Source organism: Onychostoma macrolepis, chromosome 17 (genome assembly GCF_012432095.1).
Source record: "Onychostoma macrolepis isolate SWU-2019 chromosome 17, ASM1243209v1, whole genome shotgun sequence".
Taxonomy (NCBI): domain Eukaryota; kingdom Metazoa; phylum Chordata; class Actinopteri; order Cypriniformes; family Cyprinidae; genus Onychostoma; species Onychostoma macrolepis.
In genome coordinates this window covers 21,594,135-21,611,697 of record NC_081171.1, presented here as the reverse complement: position 1 = coordinate 21,611,697, position 17,563 = coordinate 21,594,135, and the positions used below count along the sequence as shown (strand labels likewise).

General features: G+C 38.2%; 2 protein-coding genes across 5 annotated transcripts in view; both read right to left on the bottom strand.

The window, feature by feature from the left end:
* The window catches only part of sptb (spectrin, beta, erythrocytic), a 30,065-nt gene extending 20,037 nt beyond the window's left edge, over positions 1-10,028 (bottom strand). Inside the window, exons 1-2 of one of the 3 annotated variants that reach the window (XM_058750083.1) lie at positions 9,763-10,028; positions 4,883-5,121 (exon numbers count right to left, since the gene is read on the bottom strand). In XM_058750083.1, coding sequence (XP_058606066.1) covers positions 4,883-5,039 — 157 coding nt within the window. In that variant the 5' untranslated portion in view covers positions 5,040-5,121; positions 9,763-10,028. Of the gene's footprint in view, positions 1-1,965; positions 2,504-4,882; positions 5,122-6,802; positions 6,923-9,762 lie in introns of those variants that run through there. The other 2 variants (XM_058750085.1, XM_058750086.1) reach the window with 2 other exon arrangements.
* A 2,192-nt stretch (positions 10,029-12,220) lies between these two features.
* Positions 12,221-17,563, bottom strand: part of stard9 (StAR-related lipid transfer (START) domain containing 9) — a 45,311-nt gene continuing 39,968 nt past the window's right edge. For both annotated transcript variants that reach the window (XM_058749142.1, XM_058749143.1), the window contains 10 exons: positions 16,172-16,369; positions 15,918-16,101; positions 15,681-15,821; positions 15,499-15,592; positions 15,248-15,414; positions 15,111-15,175; positions 14,828-15,030; positions 13,878-13,957; positions 13,628-13,786; positions 12,221-13,528 (listed from right to left, as the gene is read on the bottom strand). In XM_058749142.1, the coding sequence (XP_058605125.1) occupies positions 13,427-13,528; positions 13,628-13,786; positions 13,878-13,957; positions 14,828-15,030; positions 15,111-15,175; positions 15,248-15,414; positions 15,499-15,592; positions 15,681-15,821; positions 15,918-16,101; positions 16,172-16,369 (1,393 nt within the window). In that variant the 3' untranslated portion in view covers positions 12,221-13,426. The remainder of the gene's footprint in view (positions 13,529-13,627; positions 13,787-13,877; positions 13,958-14,827; positions 15,031-15,110; positions 15,176-15,247; positions 15,415-15,498; positions 15,593-15,680; positions 15,822-15,917; positions 16,102-16,171; positions 16,370-17,563) is intronic.

Sequence of the window (17,563 nt, the reverse complement as noted above, 5' to 3'; positions counted from 1 at the left end):
CAGTGACAACAGTGCAATCAGTCCCAATAAGCCCTTCATCTTGTAATCATGAAAGGTAAAACATCTACTGCAATACAATGAAATATAAATACATGTTGCTTGTGAATGAATGAATGATTAAATAAATAAATAAATATATACATAAATAAATGTCAAGTTTGATCAGCTGTCAATGGACTTTGTTTGTTTGTTTTGTGTCCAGATGGTGCAAGTATAGCATCTACCACCCAGAGTTAAGAGACCATGCTAACCAGGCAAACCTTGACTTATTGGATTACACACACACACACAAAAAAAAGAAGTAATTTTTAGGGTCAGGTCAGGTAGGGGAAGCTCTATAAAGCAACAACTGCACCGTTTCACTTTTTAAAGTGCAATTTACCATGTTCTTGCCAGAGTTAGGAAAGCTCCAGATGTGCTAAAGCATAATAAGAGAGCTAAGCTTGGCAACATTACATATTTCATGATCAAACTACTGCCAAATGATTCCTCTTCCTGTCCACACTTTGTACAGCAGGACTGTAGTCTAACCTCTACTAAATGATTCTCTCTCTCTCCATTAGAACAGCAGTGAGTCTAAATAGAATTTGTTTCACCAAGGTCCTGGTGATCTCTGATATTCTCTCCAGCTCACATGAAAGGTCTGTGAAATATTCATATTGATGGATTTTCCCTGTACAAAACACTCCACTGGATGTGACCTGCAGTCTCACTAAATTCTCATACCCAAGTCATTGTTTGGGCTCTGGACCTACACGTTTAGGTCCTTACCAACACAAAGTCACAAGTAACAGAGAGCTTTGTGACAGAAGGACACACACAAAGCAATAGATTTAGATGCAATGCAAACTGCTTTCCCATGTATCACCTAAAGCCATGATGGAGGTGGTTTGGATGATCTTTATGATGTTCTTGTTCGATATGGCTTGAGTCCCTCTTTCAATATAAATATTTATGATTTTTCACCCATTTTATGGTCCATCAGAACAAAACTGCTCAGTTTTAGATAGACCTCATGTCTTAGGTACTTGCAACTATATTTCTCATGATTGCAACTTTATAGTCGCCAACTGTAACTATATTTCACAATTGCGACTTTAGCTCTTACAGTGTGACTTCATATCTCACAGTGTTACTATATTTCTTATTTTAAACTTTACCTCACAATTACCTTTTTTTTCTTTTTATTGTAAAACGGGTTTCCATAAAAGCCATAACCCTAAGAATGAGCATTAGTAGTAGTAATGACTGCTAAACACCATTAACTAGAGCAGTAGAAAAGTAGTATGCAAACTAGTCTGTCTATTTGTCTTTACACTACCAAGGTTTAATCCCTTCTATTCATACTGTACATGTAAATGTTTGAGATAGTTCTAGAAAAAAATAACTATGAACTATGCTCTTTCTGTTCCACAGCATTAAAAAACACTCTCATCAGAGAGAAAGAGGAAGCTCAGTTTTACGCAAATTAACAGTGACAGTCAACTTCTCTCTAAAAATAAACAGAGATGCCAGGAGAGAATAAGTGAGGTAGGAGACCTCGATGCTGAATACCCCAAATCAGAGAAAAATACATTTTCCTGTTAGAGGTAAGAATAGCTGAAGACAAGAAGTAGATGGTCTGCTTTGTAATTCAGCAAGGAAAAGAGTGATGTGGTGGGAGGCAAGAAGTATTTTTTCCACTGAATGGCCTTTTTATGAGTTTGCCATTAAATATTTAGAGGGAACACAGTGAGCAATTGGGGCGTATATACAGCATAAATAATGAAATTAATAAATACTGCACATAAAAAGACAAACCGGTTCCCACAGCACCCCACAGAAAACAATCTAGCATGCCACCTTAACGCCCTTCCCATTCTGGATCTCTACTTAACTCCCCTGTGGCAGGGTGGAGGGTATGCCAGGAAAGACTGCCCCCTCTCTGAGGATGGGAGGGGGAAAAAAACTCCAGCAGGATACTACCTTGCAGTTGTCTGAACCGCCCATCCAGGATGGAGTTATTAAAGATGTTGGAAGCACTGTAGCTCAGCCAGCGTGCTCGTCTCATACTCCGGGATGGGGAAAGGGGGCAAGATGGTGAGGATCGTGGAGGCGAGGGCCGATGGCCCCTCGGGGTGCAGACGGAAGAGGATGATGAGGTTGAGGAGGCTGAAGTAAGAGTCATGGGCGCTACTTTAGGTGTGATGCCCAGTAAAGTTCCGTTCCTCTCCGGCAGGTGCTCGGGTTCGTGAATGTGGGGACTTTTAGTTTTGCCCCCTCTGCTCTGGGCCCTGTAAACCGGCGGGGTGCTCCTGCTCCGACTGCCTGGTGCATTGGTCCGGGTCGGGACTTCTTTTACCGTGGTATATTGCCGGCTGCTGACTTCTCGGGCGACTGGGGTAGGGCGGATCGCGATAGTCTCTCTGCTGGTCTTCAAACTGAGTTTGACCTCCCTCAGCCGGGTCTGGCTCACGGGCACCGCACGACACAAACAGGGGCTGCTCATCCTCACCACGCTAAATCAACACGCAAGGCCGGGAAAGAGCAAGACAAACAGGACACCTTCTTTCCTCCTTCTGTCTCGAGTCCTGTTATCTTCTCCTTCTTCCTCTTGCCCGCCCTCCCTCCTTCCCTCCCTCCTTCCCTCCCTCTCTCTCTCCCTCTCTTTCTTCTTCCCGCCCTCACTCACTCTTCACTTAGCAGTGATGCTGTTGTGCCTCTCCCCGGCAGCACATGGAGTAGTTCTCCAGCACCCCAGCCATGCATATAATATGCCTCCATTCCTGTCCGCCCCACAACACACACACTCATCTAAAATTTCATCAAATGGCTGTGCATGTGTTTATGTATGTGTTTTGATTTGTTACAAATACAATGTGACTGTAACAGACTGTAAGTGCATGCATAAGCAGTTTAGGCCCTAATGTAAATACAAACTACAAATGTATTAATGACTGTGTACTCAAAGTGTACTTAGTATACTCAGAGGGATGCGTGTCTGTTCAGAAGCCGTAAATCAACGGTGAAGAATGGGAACCACTTCTCTCTCTCTAGCTCGCCCTCCCTCACTTTTTAACTCTCTCTAATTGCATTACAGGAAGAGCAAAGCACAGACGCACCGACAGAACACATCACACTCCCCCTGGCTCAGCAACATACACTTGGCTTAAAGAAGCAGGCCGAGTTTGAGTACACCATTGCTAATGCATTTCAAAACAGAAAGACCTCTAGCCTTAAAATAAAAAAACAATATTATTCTCACAAAATTAAATGCATGACATAAAAGTTTTAATTTATATAACATTACAGTATATTTTGGTTCACCAGTACACTTTAACCAAAGATAATATAACCATGTTTCAAAGTAATTATGAAAATATAAAGATATATTTCAATCCTACCTGAGTGGAGAAAAAAAAAACACCTTACATTTCAGCTAACTGCATTTAATAAAAATTTAAACTATAGTACATTTTCATTTAATTGCAATTGTCATGCAATTAAAAGAATAGTTCACCCAAAAATGAAACTTTGTTAATTTACTCACCCTCAGGCTATCCAAGATATAGATGTAGGTACTTTTTTCTTTAGTCGAACAGTAAAGAAGATTTTTAGCTGAATTATAAAATGCAAGTCAAAGACTACTGTCACTTTGAGAATCAAAAAAGGTATATCAGGCAACAACAAAATGAAAACATGTGGCTCCTGACAATATATGAAGTGAAACAATTGTTCTGTGAAAGAAACTGAACATTTTTTACAACATTACCTGTAATCCATAGCCTCAGGCAAATGGTCAAGAGAGATGTACTGTTTGCGAATGAATCATTCTTTTTAACCGGTTCTTTTTGGTGAACTATTTGAACCAGTTCACCAATTCGGACTGAACCATCTGAAACAGTTCAAGGCTCGAGCAGCACAGATTTACAAGTTAACGAATCACCAAGGACCATGGTTTCAGCAATAAATCTTCTTTACTGTTCTACTGAAGAGAAATCTTGGATGGTCTGAGGTTGCGTAAATTAACAACAAAATGTCATTTTTGGGTGAACTACTGTATCTCTTTAATTGTCAGAAAACTTTACATTCAGTTCACACTTGTATATTGATTCATGCCTTGTTTTTTAATCCATCCCATTCTCCAAACTGCTTGTCCTTCCTTTTGTAATGTTTTGTGGGGAAAAGTGCATACTGTACTTGCTCCTTTATCTAAAATGACCATCAAAACCATGACATCTCACATCTCTAGAAGTAATTAGTGTAGATATGCACAGCTATAAAGCAATATTCTGTTACAGTAGATATTATTGATACAATTTGCAAAAGGAGAAATTGGATGCAAAAATTGGATACTCTGTTAATGCAGTCAAAGAGGTCTTTCCGTGAGGCTTTGACTTGGGCCAATAAGCAACCTCCTAACAATGCCTCAGAAACCACTCGGAAAACACCTGATCAACCACACAGCATCGTGAAGCACCACTCACGTTTTCTTCTGGAAAAAAAATGTACGATAGTGTACTGTCACTCATACACTTTTCATAACTGTCCTATGTGGATTACCCAGTCTCTGGAAAGGGTCTTGTAAGTCTGGTCATGAAATTGCTATTTAAAACTTGCTGTCTCTGAGAGTAGCAGACCCCACAGGTGTGCCAAAAATTACAAGCTCCTGCAAGCATCCCGGAGATCTAAGCTATGGGCACAGACGGGCAGGGCAGCTGTCCAGCTCAGTCATACCGAGGCATGCTGGGTATGTGCAAATGATCCTGGCTGGTCAAGGGGGGCAGGAGAGGATAGGGTTCAGCTGCCTGTACGTCTGTATATGTATTTGCACATTTGTGGGCTCTGTATATCTAAGCCAAAGCAACATGTGCTCAGTTTTATGTCACTTGAGATGACTCACCTGCAAGCGCTTTAATGCGTGAGCGCTCAAACAGTCTGGCCGAGCTGTTGTCGTTGTCGAGCTCTTCGTCAGACAGTTCGAAGCGGGTGTTGATGCGGCTGTACTGCTGAGTGATTTCAGCATTGTCAAAGTCTGTGGTGGAGGTCATAGTTGCCATCGAGATGAAGAGGAATGAGAGGGACCAAACACCTCAGCGTGCCACACGAAGACAAGACAGCGGAATGCCAGAGATGGATGATCTGAAAGGTGAAAGAGATGGAGGAGGAGTTTAAGTGCACATTTATCTTTTTCAGATTTTGCACTGAAGTGACCATTATACATTTTGAAATTTCTGTTTGCACCTCAGTATATTAGGTACTTGAACCTAAGGGACTGTTCACACAAAAAATGCAAAACATGTGCAGTGGAATGGAGAAAAAAAGACAACCTGAGGTCCTGAGGCACCTTTTTTTTTAACTTGAGAAGTTTAAAATTGTAATTGTAAAATGCTGTCATGTGCAAGAAACTGGAAAAGACGCAGTCGCAATGGTCCAACATAATCGTCTAGCACATGTTTAAATAGAAAAACAATGAAGTACAAGAATGCAAAAATGTGATCTGTGTGAACAGCCCCTTAATGTGTCTCACGTACCATGATTTTATAAGCCTATTTATATACAGTGGTGGCCAAAATTATTAGAACACTAGTTTTTTCACCAGCTAAAAAAATGGTTTAAGTCAGTTATTTCTATCTTTTGCTGTAGTGTGTCAGTAGGAAATATCAGTTTACATTTCTAAACGTTAATTTTGCCATTAATTATACTAATCCAGTGAGATTTTTGTTTGCACAAGGAGTCTGACAACAGCCAGTTCTCCACACAGAGATCTGATCTCATCATCTTACAGTCTGTCTGGAATGACATGAAGAAACAGAACAAACTGAGACTCCAGAGAATCCAGAAGAACTGTGGCAACGTCTCCAAGATACATCAAGAAACCTACCTGAAAAGCTACAGTACTGTTGTAAAAATGCTGTAAAATGTGGATGTTGTCATAAATAATGTCATAAATAGATTTATCAATTAACTTCTATTAACTAAATTAAATCAACATTTGGTGTGACCATCCTTTGCGTTTAAAGCAGTTTTTGCCCTACATTTGATACACTTGTGCATAGTTTTTCCAGGTAGCTTTGCAGGTAGGTCTTTGCGCAAACAAAAATCTCACTGGATTATTACAATTAATGGCAAAATGAATGTTTGGAAATGTGTCCTACTGACACACTACAGAAAAAGATAGAAATAACTGACTTAAAACCATTTTTAGCTGGTGAAAATTGTAGTGTTCTAATAATTTTGGCCACCACTGTACAGTGGGGAACACACAGTAACTATAATTGAAAAATTTAATTAAAAAGTTTTAGAATTTTGAAAATTTCAAAATAAGAAATAAAAGATTCTGCATTCTTGTTTACACTGAAGCACAAGATGCTCTTTGGGAGATTTTTAAATTGTACTGGATAACATGATCATCAGGTTTATTGTTCATTTCAGCTCAAGAGCTGCTGCTATTAAAAAAGGGGGGAAAAGAGAGATGAGAAATTATTCAATTTACTCATTAAATTAAATTAATTAAGAAAATTCTAATTTTCACTAAGATTTATTTAGATAATATAACTTGTAATAAAAAAGAATTAGAAAAACACAAAATGTTCACAAGTGGTCTCAAATTCACACAAATATACGTGAAAAGCATGACTAGTAGAATCATTTATGAAAGTAGATGACAATTTAAGACTCTACAGAGGACATGTGCAAATTTGTGGTGGTGCTTAAGCCAAAAACTGACTCACACAGTTTCCCATCCTCCTATAATTACCTGCCTCTCTGCTTGTCCCTGTCTATAAGTAATAAATAAATAATACAATTAATAAATATATACCTGTTTTCCTTATAGAATGTTTCTGTACACCCTCAAGATTCCATAGGCCGCCATTTTCAGCACATGTCCTCTAACCGTCACTCTTAATGAGGGTGTGTATTTGCGCGTGCTACTGTGGAATGGCGGGTGAAGGTTAGCCGCTAAGATAGTTCTATCTTTGTAATGCATGTTGCTCATGTGTAGTCTTATCACCCTAAACAGGGGGCTGGGCAACCCCTTGGGGTTAAAGAATGTGAAGAGCACCCTTCACAAATTTTCATACTTCGTCACGTGCTACGTGATCAGATATTTGCTTGCGTGTTTCGTCTCACAGTCAGATAATTAGAGGGAAAAAGCCTTGCTAAACATTAGCAGTGAACTTCTTGAGACAATCCAATGCTTCTGCTCTAGTTGGCTCCAAATATCTAGGCCATTGAAAAGCACTGGACCAAATTAATTTCACCTACTATTTGTAGTTAGTGTAGTCAGGGTTAGTGTACTGTAACAATGCTAGGCGTCAGTTGTGAAATATACAAAATGACACAATAAATATCTGGCAAAAGAACTGAGTGAAGAAGAGAATCTAACAGGTGTCAGAAAGAGTGGTAATGGTGGTTTTCACTCTTTCTCTCTCTCTCTCTCTCTGTATCAGGCCAGTGCAGGGGGGATGTTATCAAAGAACTATTCTCCACCCACCAGCGGGAAACCCGTTATCACAAGAGGCACAACTTTGCTGCTCTCTGCATATGGTGTCTCTGTCTCTGCAATATGCTCACGTGCACACATACAGTTTATGAAGAAGTATCTACTTTCACCTGAAAAAGAGAGAAAGTGGAGACTGCTATGAAAAAATTCTTCACCTAAAAAAGAATGTCATAATGTCATTCCAAACCTGTATGAGGTTCTTTCTTCTATAGAACACAAAAGAAGACAGTTTGAAGAATACTAATGCTGCTCTTTTCCATACAGTGTAAATTTATAGTAACCACACTTTCAAGCTCCAAAAATGACAAGTAGCCCTTAATAAGTGATTTGATTTCAGGAGTAACAGGCCAAAATTAAATTTGTAGTTCACTGAAAAACATACTCTGCGGTAGCTCTTAAATCTCATTTGCAGTTGCGCATGCTTTATTATTTTTTTTTTTTCATTTTTTCATTTTTGTGTGAACCATTTAAATAACTACATATGCTACATTATTGAATCTGTTCAGCTTTAGGTAATTAACATTATATTTGGCAATTTGAAATACTATAAGAGCTGTATCTCTAGCTAATAATATCTATCGCTGCCATGATAATGTCACAGTGTGTTTACTCTCAAATTCTGCAACCGAAGCTGAGAGGGTGGCTATCTACTGTCCAGGAAGCCGACACAGCGGGTTATTTCTCACATACGTGAGGGGAGAGGCCACACTTAGGTGTGGTATGAATCATGACGCACTGTGTGTGCCATGTTACTGTAGGAACAGCTGGAGCCTGGCACTATGGCACTAGAGTATTCTGTGTTTAAATGAAATTAAGGAAAGTAAATTGTGGGTATAAACACCACCTTGAAGAAATAAGTTTACCCTGAAACTGAAATTCTGTCATTAGTTATTCACACTCATGTCTACTAAAACCGTGTGACTTTATTTCATCTGTAAAACGCAAAAGGAGATGTTTCAAAGAATGTTCACGCTGTTTCTTTCCATACGATGAACACAAAAAAGGCTGACATGATTTTAATGCTTGACTAAATGATTCCGTTAAAGATGCAGTAAGTTCAGTTCAGGAAAGCAGAGCATGCAATTAACAGACAGAATAACACAAAACTATTCCTGGAATGAACTTTATAGTCATATTATGAAGTTCTGGGCAGTAATGGTGTTTACACCACAGCGGTTCTCCCTATAAGGTGAGCTTGAAACAGCTCACAGAATTTTATTATTTCAAAGGCTTAGTGACAGCTGTTTTTCTTTTACCAATGCTGTGAAACAGCTTTCTTCTGTTTATTCAGTGAGAAACAGAGAGACCAGCCGAATGTGTGTTGATCCTCTGTTGGAAAGTCCAGCTGATAGCTGTAGCTGTTGGAACATGGTGGCTAGTTTCTAGATGCCCAAACTGGTCTATGTTCCAAAATCCAGCATGACTGCCTTAAACTTACATGACAAGCTGGTTTGTTTCTGGTCCAATGTGGGCTAACAGTTTGGACAAGGTTGACTCAGCTAATGACCAGCTTGGACCTAATTTAGAGTTACTCACAGAGTCAAATTAATGATCACAATAGAAGAAAGATGAGAGCTGATAGTTATCAAATGAAGAGAATTAGATAATTATGTAGGAAAATTTACAGTTCTTACATATGTGACCCTGGACCACAAAACCAGTCTTAAGTCGCTGGGGTATATTTGTAGCAATAGCCAAAAATACACTGTATGAGTCAAAATGATCGATTTTTCTTTTATGCCAAAAATCATTAGTATATTAAGTAAAGATCATGTTCCATGAAGATATTTTGTAAATGTATTACTGTAAATATATCAAAACTTCATTTTTGATTAGTAATATGCATTGCTAAGAACTTCATTTGGACAAATTTAAAGGATTTTCTCAATATTTTGATTTTTTTTGCACCCTCAGATTCCAGATTTTCAAATAGTTGTATCTCGGCCAAATATTGTCCTATCCTAACAAACCATACATCTTTCAGATGATGTATAAATTTCAATTTAGACAAATTGGTTAGTATCCAATATGTTTTCTCCAAGGGCTTTTTATCTGTACTGATCACACATAGTGAAAGAACTACAGGCTAATTAAACGTGTCATTGCGATATTAAACATACTTTTGCTATTCAGAGATGTACAAATATACACAATGTGATTAAAACAAAACCAGAATCAAACTGTTTTGATACATCTAATATCAAATGACATTGGGAAGCCCAAACTGAAGACAGGCCCTCTAAAACTATGAGTTTCAAATGTAACAGTAAACTTACCTATACAACTGAAAAACAGTACGGGAGAATGACTCGCGTCTTTGTCGATGTCTTTAGAATAAAGTCCGTTATTTGAAGGACAGTAATAATCCCATGAGAGGCGCTGAGGTCTAGGTCACGGTGGGGGAGAGCTGCTGCAGGGGCAGGGAGTGCGCGCAGGGTCGCTCATTCTCCTCAGCCGCTGTTTGACCCACCCAAAGTGTTAAAAATAAAGCAGACCAGCGGAGCGGAGCGGAGGGGACGCGCATTCCTGTCAAGAGTCACTGACTTTAAATGGCGTTCCCCACCCTTCCACTGCCCGCCTCTACTGCAATATCACAACCCCTGCGTAAATGAAAAAAAACCCAATTATTTACAATTCGCTACTAATCGATAGGGAATTGTGCGAGTATGGATGTGCTACTTAAAGACACGTTGTTATGTTACACGTTGAACACCTGTTGCTTGTTTGCGGTTTTCTGGTTCTCCATAGAAATTGGGCTATTCGTTCTACTGTAGAAAAAGAAAAGAAAAGAAAAAAAAAACTACACAGGAACAATAAATTGGTTTCCACTATAGCCTACATTTTGTTTACCGTACTACACCGTTTTGTTGTTGTTTTTTAGCCAACTAGCTTAAGACATAGCAACGTGTTAAAAGCATTCCATGTTAAAAAATGATAACAGTGCTAAAACATGCTAGCAACATGCTAAAATGTGTTGGAAATGTGCTAGCAGTCTTTAAAAACATTTTCTGGACATGTTAAAACATTAGCTATATTATTACGTCAGAAGTATAATTTACTAAACTGATTTGCTGGTTCCTTTTGAGTGTAATGAGGTCACATTGGGGTCTGAAGTGGTCCTGGTTGAAATTTCATTTGTTTTTCTGTTTTCATCTGACTTTCTTTCTGTCTATCTGACAATAAAACATTTAAACCTCTAGCTTTGTAAAAGCCAACATCAAAGTTTGTCATCATACTTAATCTACTTGGGAACAATACTACAAACAACTGTATTCTCTTATATAGTATTAGCACATTACGTAATGACTACAAATACATTATAGGCTATACATTACATTGATGAATAAATAAATTTGGATAGATTGTGTCAAATTCATTACACAGACAGTCTCTGCATTTTCTGTTTTTAGAAATATTTGATTAATCCTTAAATTACTCATTTTGATTGCCTTCAATTACTTATTTCACCTGTTTTCCTTTTTTTTTTTTTTTTGGCCTTATTTTTTTGAATGGGACAGTAGAGAGACAGGACAGTGGGGGAAAGGGATCAGGAAATGACTCCAGCTGGATTTGAACTTGAAGCCCTGACAGCCAACAGCTCTGATGTGATTAGTTCATCAGTCCTGTAATAAAGAATAAAGAGACACCACAATTATTACATGTTTTGATTAATTTGAATGCTAAATTTATACTTACCTGATCACTCACCTCACCTGTTTACCTTCTTTCTTTCTTTTTAACAGCCTTATTTTATGGCCTTATTTTTTGGATAGGGTAGTAGAGACAGACAGGTAAATGGGGGAAAGAGGGGGATTGTGTTCAGGAAAAGTCTCAGGCCAGAATCAAACCCGAGTCCCTGACATCCAACAGCTCTGATGTGATTAGGCCATCAGTCCTGTAGTAAAAGTCATACAGACACCACAATTAATACATATTTCTGTTTAATTGGAATGTTAAAATAATACTTATCTGATCACTCACCTCACCTGTTTACCATTTTTTAGGCTTGTTGTTTGGATAGGATCTATGTTTTAACAGTTACATCAGACCACCAACAGAGGTCATCATCGCACCACTAATGGCCTGAGAAATCATCTTTTGTGCTTACTGCTTCATTCAAGTAACTAAGTTATTCACAGTACTGTTCACGGTCAAGTACTTAAGATTAAAAACTGAACTTGCTTAGACTTATAAATGTAGTTTAGTGATTTGATACCAGCAAATATCCTGTTGAGGTCAGTCTTCAAATCCACTTGTTAATGGGATTCTCAAATTAAAAATACTGAATAAACAGAATTACAGATAAACAAACTATAAACTAATACAAAAAAAGAATAAAGCATCAATTTAAGTGAAGTATTACAAATAGCCTATTGTCGGTGGGAGAATTACTGTCACTCACCTCCAGCTGCAAACTCTCTGGCTAAGATAATGATGATCGTCATGGTAACGGCAGCACGTAATAACAGAGTACAGTGTATGTTTTATAGAACCTCAGTACAAAACTATTACATGTTTTTGTAAAAATATCAATATCATGAAAGAAAGAAAGAACTGCATCAGTGGTTTTTTTAGGCCTAGTTCATGTAAATTGAATTAAACCTATGCTACACTTTCCCTTACAAATTAATTTGGTCCTCCATGTGGTCATGGCCTTGCACTTAAAAAACCAAGTGAGATACTTTTAAATACTAAAATAAAGATTAAAAACAAGAAACATATGAAAAACAGCCAAATGTATTTAATAAAAATATGTTCTGGTTCATAAATTAAAAGTCATTAAGATTTTGGAAGCTCTTCCACAGAAACATAAAAAACAGTAAAAAATGAAGAGAACATTTTAAAATATAACAAATGATAAATTATTTTACATTTAGATAATAGATTACATATTATAGAAGACATTTACAGTATATTAAAAATGTGATGTAATTTAAAAAAAAGAAAGAAATATCCTTCATTTATACAGTATACATTTTTGTTTCAGCGGCAACAACATTTTACAGATCAGCTAAGTTACAAATAAAACCACTGGTCTTGTATCATTCTACTGTGCTTGAGCAAAGGCCCTCTTGATCACTATATCAAAATCTAATGGCTTTAATGCAAATCCAAATATGTGTATTATCTATACACTGCAGAAAGTGTAACTTTTGTTTGCATTTCATTCCACTGAAATTTAAAAGAACATATTGCATGCACATTTTACAAAAATAAAAAATACTGAAAGTATCAATATCAACAATAGCACTGCAGTCAATAACAGTTTTATGACAGTCAATCTATCCCATTTCAGCCAATATAGAACTTGTCATAAATTGTGTAAGCAATTACACAGAAATTGCACAAAAATTTGCACAAACAAAAATGAAAACGGCTGAAAAAACTATACTACCAGCAAACAACCCATAAAAAAGGGAACTGGAACTGTTTATGAAAGGCACTGTACTGCATATCACAGAATAAAGTTTAAAAAGTCTCTACAGCTGATGTCAAGTTCAAGTTTTACATACTAGTTCTTTCTGATAGTAGCTTAAGACAATGTTATGCATTAAAAGAATACTGTAATGCAGTTGATTGTTTTTATATGAATATCCCTCCTTACAAATAACAGAGCTATGCATAGTTTAGTCTATATCAAATGATAATCAAGTGATAACTATATACACACATGCATGAAAAATAGCTTTGGGATTTTACTTTGATCAATCAAAGTATTATAATCTCTTTACAATAATACTTTGGCACATGGGGGAAAAGTTATCTAATAACAACAATACAGACAAAATAAAATCAGGCAAGATAATGTGTTACACAATATAACCATCAGTGCTATGAGAAAAAGAATCAAGTAAAAAGCAAGAACATGAGGTGCAAATCTTAGCAAAAACTTCAGGGTTTTAGTGTAAGTGCTTGTTGCTACATGTGTAACCTGATTTGTCATAAAGAGAAGAAAGAATCGAGGTCTGCTATGACAGCTGCTTGCTTCCTAGACACTGTATTCAGCAGTCTAGGAGCCAAGGACGGACTTCCCAAATCCACCTATAGGGGGAGACACAGGGAACAATGAGAAATTAGCAAATGCTAATTTATTAAACTGATACACAATGAAGGAAAGTATACAAGGGCAAGCTATCTTACTTGTAACAAGTATATGACAGTGACAACCTCTCGACCGTTACGCTGGCTGGGTTGAAGTATCCAAGCGCTGGGTAGAATCTCACCACGAATAGTATCCACACTGGGACGTGGCAGTGTCTCCTCAAATACAGACTGCATGGCCAGCACCCACATATCATCCTAAAGAAAAGAGGTCAGATCAAAATGAATGTGTGATTAAGGTAAGGTACTTTTGGATAAAGCTAATCACAGAATAGAGTGTAAAGAACACCTGTTTAGATTCTGTACTGAGGCAGCAGAAGTCCCGCGACTGTTTAAGCTGGCAGTTGGATACGTCCGTCAAAAGATAGACTGATTGGAGAGAAAGACAAGACAAAGCAATACAATCAGTGAAGGTACATTTTGCTTTTGCCTGCATTTGAAGGTAAGTTATAATCATTACCTCTTACCTATTAAGCCTGCTATTTACTGAAATTTTTTAATCCTTTAAGATAATGTAATGACAGATTGTAAAAGTGATCTCAAAAAAGAGAGACAAGGCAGATTGTGTGACATTTACAATATTCAACAACTCTTCTCGCATGCATCGTGGTACTCTCATGAATGGCAGCGGACTTAACGCAGAATAGAAGAATTGTTGAATAAAGTCGTTATTTTTGTTTTCTTTGCACACAAAAAATATTCTCGTAGCTTTGTAACATTAAGGTTGAACCACTGATGTAACATGAACTATTTTAATGATATCCTTACTACCTTTCTGGGCCTGGGAATATTTCCGTTACACTGCTGTCTATGCAGGGTCAGAAAGCTCTCAGATTTCATCAAAAATATCTTAATTTGTGTTCCGAAGATAAACAAAGGTCTTACAGGATTGGAACGAGATGAGGGTGAGTAATTAATGACAATTTTCATTATTGGGTGAACTATCCCTTTAAGACTTTCTGCACCGATTTATGATCTTCTTAGGCCTTCATTTATGGAAAGGCCAGTTAAGACTTGCAGAAACCACGTACTGGTTCTTCAGTGCACGCGAGTCGTAGAAGCAGTCACATTGTAGCAGTGTGACCCTAATTTTCTGATTCACTGCAAAGACCATTAATTGCCCGTCAGTGAACATGTGACACTAGATTATCAAAGACTCACGATTTTACCCTTAGACAAAAGAAATCCCTTACAATCCCAGAAATTTGTCAGAATCATATATTGTGCACTGAGCTTTACCTAGTTGCGTGCTTTCGTCCAGTGGTCGTGTCCAGGCAGATTTAATAGACTCGTGGTACAGGTGAGTCTTTGCGTGATCCCGAACTATAGACCACAGACTGACCAAAGGTCTCTCCAGCTCTACTGCTCCAAGAAACCCATGAGCTGAGGGTCTGGAAGTAGCCTTGTGAAAGACTTGAACGCCTCTCTCCACACCTTGATGCCTGGTAGGAAATGGAACGTGAGGACAGAATACATTTTGTATAAAGAGGTTTATACATGCAAAATATGCAAATTAGTGTACCTCCAACCAGCAACTGCCTTCCCAGCCAACAGATTCCTCGCATCACCACCAGAGGCCAAATATACCTAAAACAAACAAGCAAGTCCATGAAGCATTTGATATCGACATGCATATTTTGAAACGTGAAAGTAGCATACTTCTGAAATAGCACTGGCAAGAGTACAGTCTGCGATATCCTGATATGAAGTTGATATAGATGAAGGAGAGCCAAAGGAGAGAGTGCGCTGTCGAGCACAGGGAGGAGATGATGGAGTGGAGGAGAACTCAGCCTCATATCCAGTGACAGATGTCTCCAGGCTGACATCTAGAGTGAATAGGAGATCTGATTAATTAAGTGGATTCGAAGCATAGCCATTGGGTTTTCAATTGTTTATGGGTCATCGCTCACCCTGGACTGATAGCCATCTACGTTGAGCTTTTGAAGTCTGCAACGGGATCACCGGAGGTCGAGTCCTTACTTTGAATTCTGAGACTCCATTTACCTGAGGAATGAGGTGAAGAGACTGAAAAATAGCATTTTAAATTAAAATATCACGGAAGCACATTCAACTTTTTAGTGTGGTTCCTTACCTGTATTAATGGTGAGGTAATGTCTTTCAGTATGGCAGCATTGCTGCTGTTGTACCCTGAAGTGGGCCCTGAGGAAAGACTCAGGTTTGAACCACTACATAAAGTACTGTTACTAATGCGTGTGCGAAACCGTAGGTCATCCTACATAAGACACAGGGAAAGAAATTATGAAACTATTTCAAAACAGCAAAGGTGGATCATTCTTATGAGTTTTAAAAATGATCAAGTGTCACTGACCTTCACTGCCTGTGAGAGAGCTTGCTGCTGTAGTCTTCTCTTCTCCTGTTCGGTCCTCTCACGGAGTCGGTCTCGTGCACGTGCAATCTCTGCTCTTGCCTCTTCGCGTGCTCGACTGTAGTCACGCAATAGAAGCTCAATGTCAGATGGACATTGACCCTCCCTTCTTGGTGGATCAGGAACTCTGTGGAAGAGCATCCGGTTCAGTATGTAGAATTCTAGAATATTACAAAGAAATTTAACTTCCAAATCACCTGCTGGTTTGGACAATCTCTTGTCTGAGCTGCTGTAGATATTCCCTGCGTCTGCTTGGCAGGTCTGAAACTCTTTGAAACTGCTCCTCATAATTTATAGGGATCCGATGCTTACTGGGACTGAGGCTCCGAGCCCGACGGCACATCTGGAGACGGGCTTCTCTGTCTTTTCTCAAACTTTCAATGCTCTTCCTGTGCCTGATGACAGAATAAAATTCTATTTATAACAAGCTCTGAAAACTAAGAGTGCTTTCACACTTGGCCCAATTGCTTGCTTTGAACCATGGTTGGAATGCTCCCCAGTTTGAGTGTATTGTGGATATACTATATTTTTTGGGGTCTAAACCACAGGTTTTATTGCTTGTTAATGAGCATGTAGGAGAAGGCAGCAAAATCCACAGTGTTGCTCATCTCAATTTTGTACTACGGCTTTTGAACATTTGGTTTAGTTTCCCATGCGTCAACACAGAAATGTGCTTGTGTCTACATGGTCAAATATATTGCAAATGTTTGTAAAGAACATCAATTTGTGCTGGAGGCATTCACATCATCCAAACGCACCAAATTCTGATGACAAACAAACTTGGGTACACATCAAAGTGCTAGTGTGAAAGCACCCTAAATGTATTTCCAAAAAAAAAAAAAAAAAAAAAAAACTTTAAAGGGGTCATGAACTGAGAAATCAAAATTCCCTTGATCTTTTGAAATGCAAGAGGTCATTGTGTTATGAAAACATTCTGTAAGTTTCAGAACTCGAAACTCTTGTTAGTCTAAAAACTGCTTATATTGAAGCCAATGTGTCAAAACGACAGGTTTGTGGAATGTGCCACTTTATGATGTAATAGTGTCTAAACACCGATTTCACAGAATATGATCAACGCCTTCTTCTACATCACTGCCTGTTTAGCCCCGCCCACCGAGTTATGCCTGTAGTAGGTAAACGAGAGGAGCGGCAAACGCAGGTCTACACAGAAACAAAACGCTACAGTTTATTTTATGAACTTTATTTTTAATGAAGTGCCAGACCACATGAGTAAAAACTTAATCCTTGGTTCACTTCATTTTACCGAAGATTCATTTACAAACAAGGCACAATTTGACACAGATTGAAAATAAAATTCAATGCTGTGCCGAGTATATTGGATCCGACAGTAATGTTGCACAACACAAGTGTGAGTAACCATTTTTATTATGTGATCACTATTGATTTGTCTATTATTACAGATTGTTTGATATGTACTGAGTATTTATGCGTTTTTAACCTAAATCACAGAAGCGTCCATCTATGAAGGATGTAGGCTGTCAAACATACACAACTGTTAACCAATCATAGCAGTGAGCATTTACTTCCAAGTTTACAATCTGCCACACCTATTCAAACAGAGCGTTCTA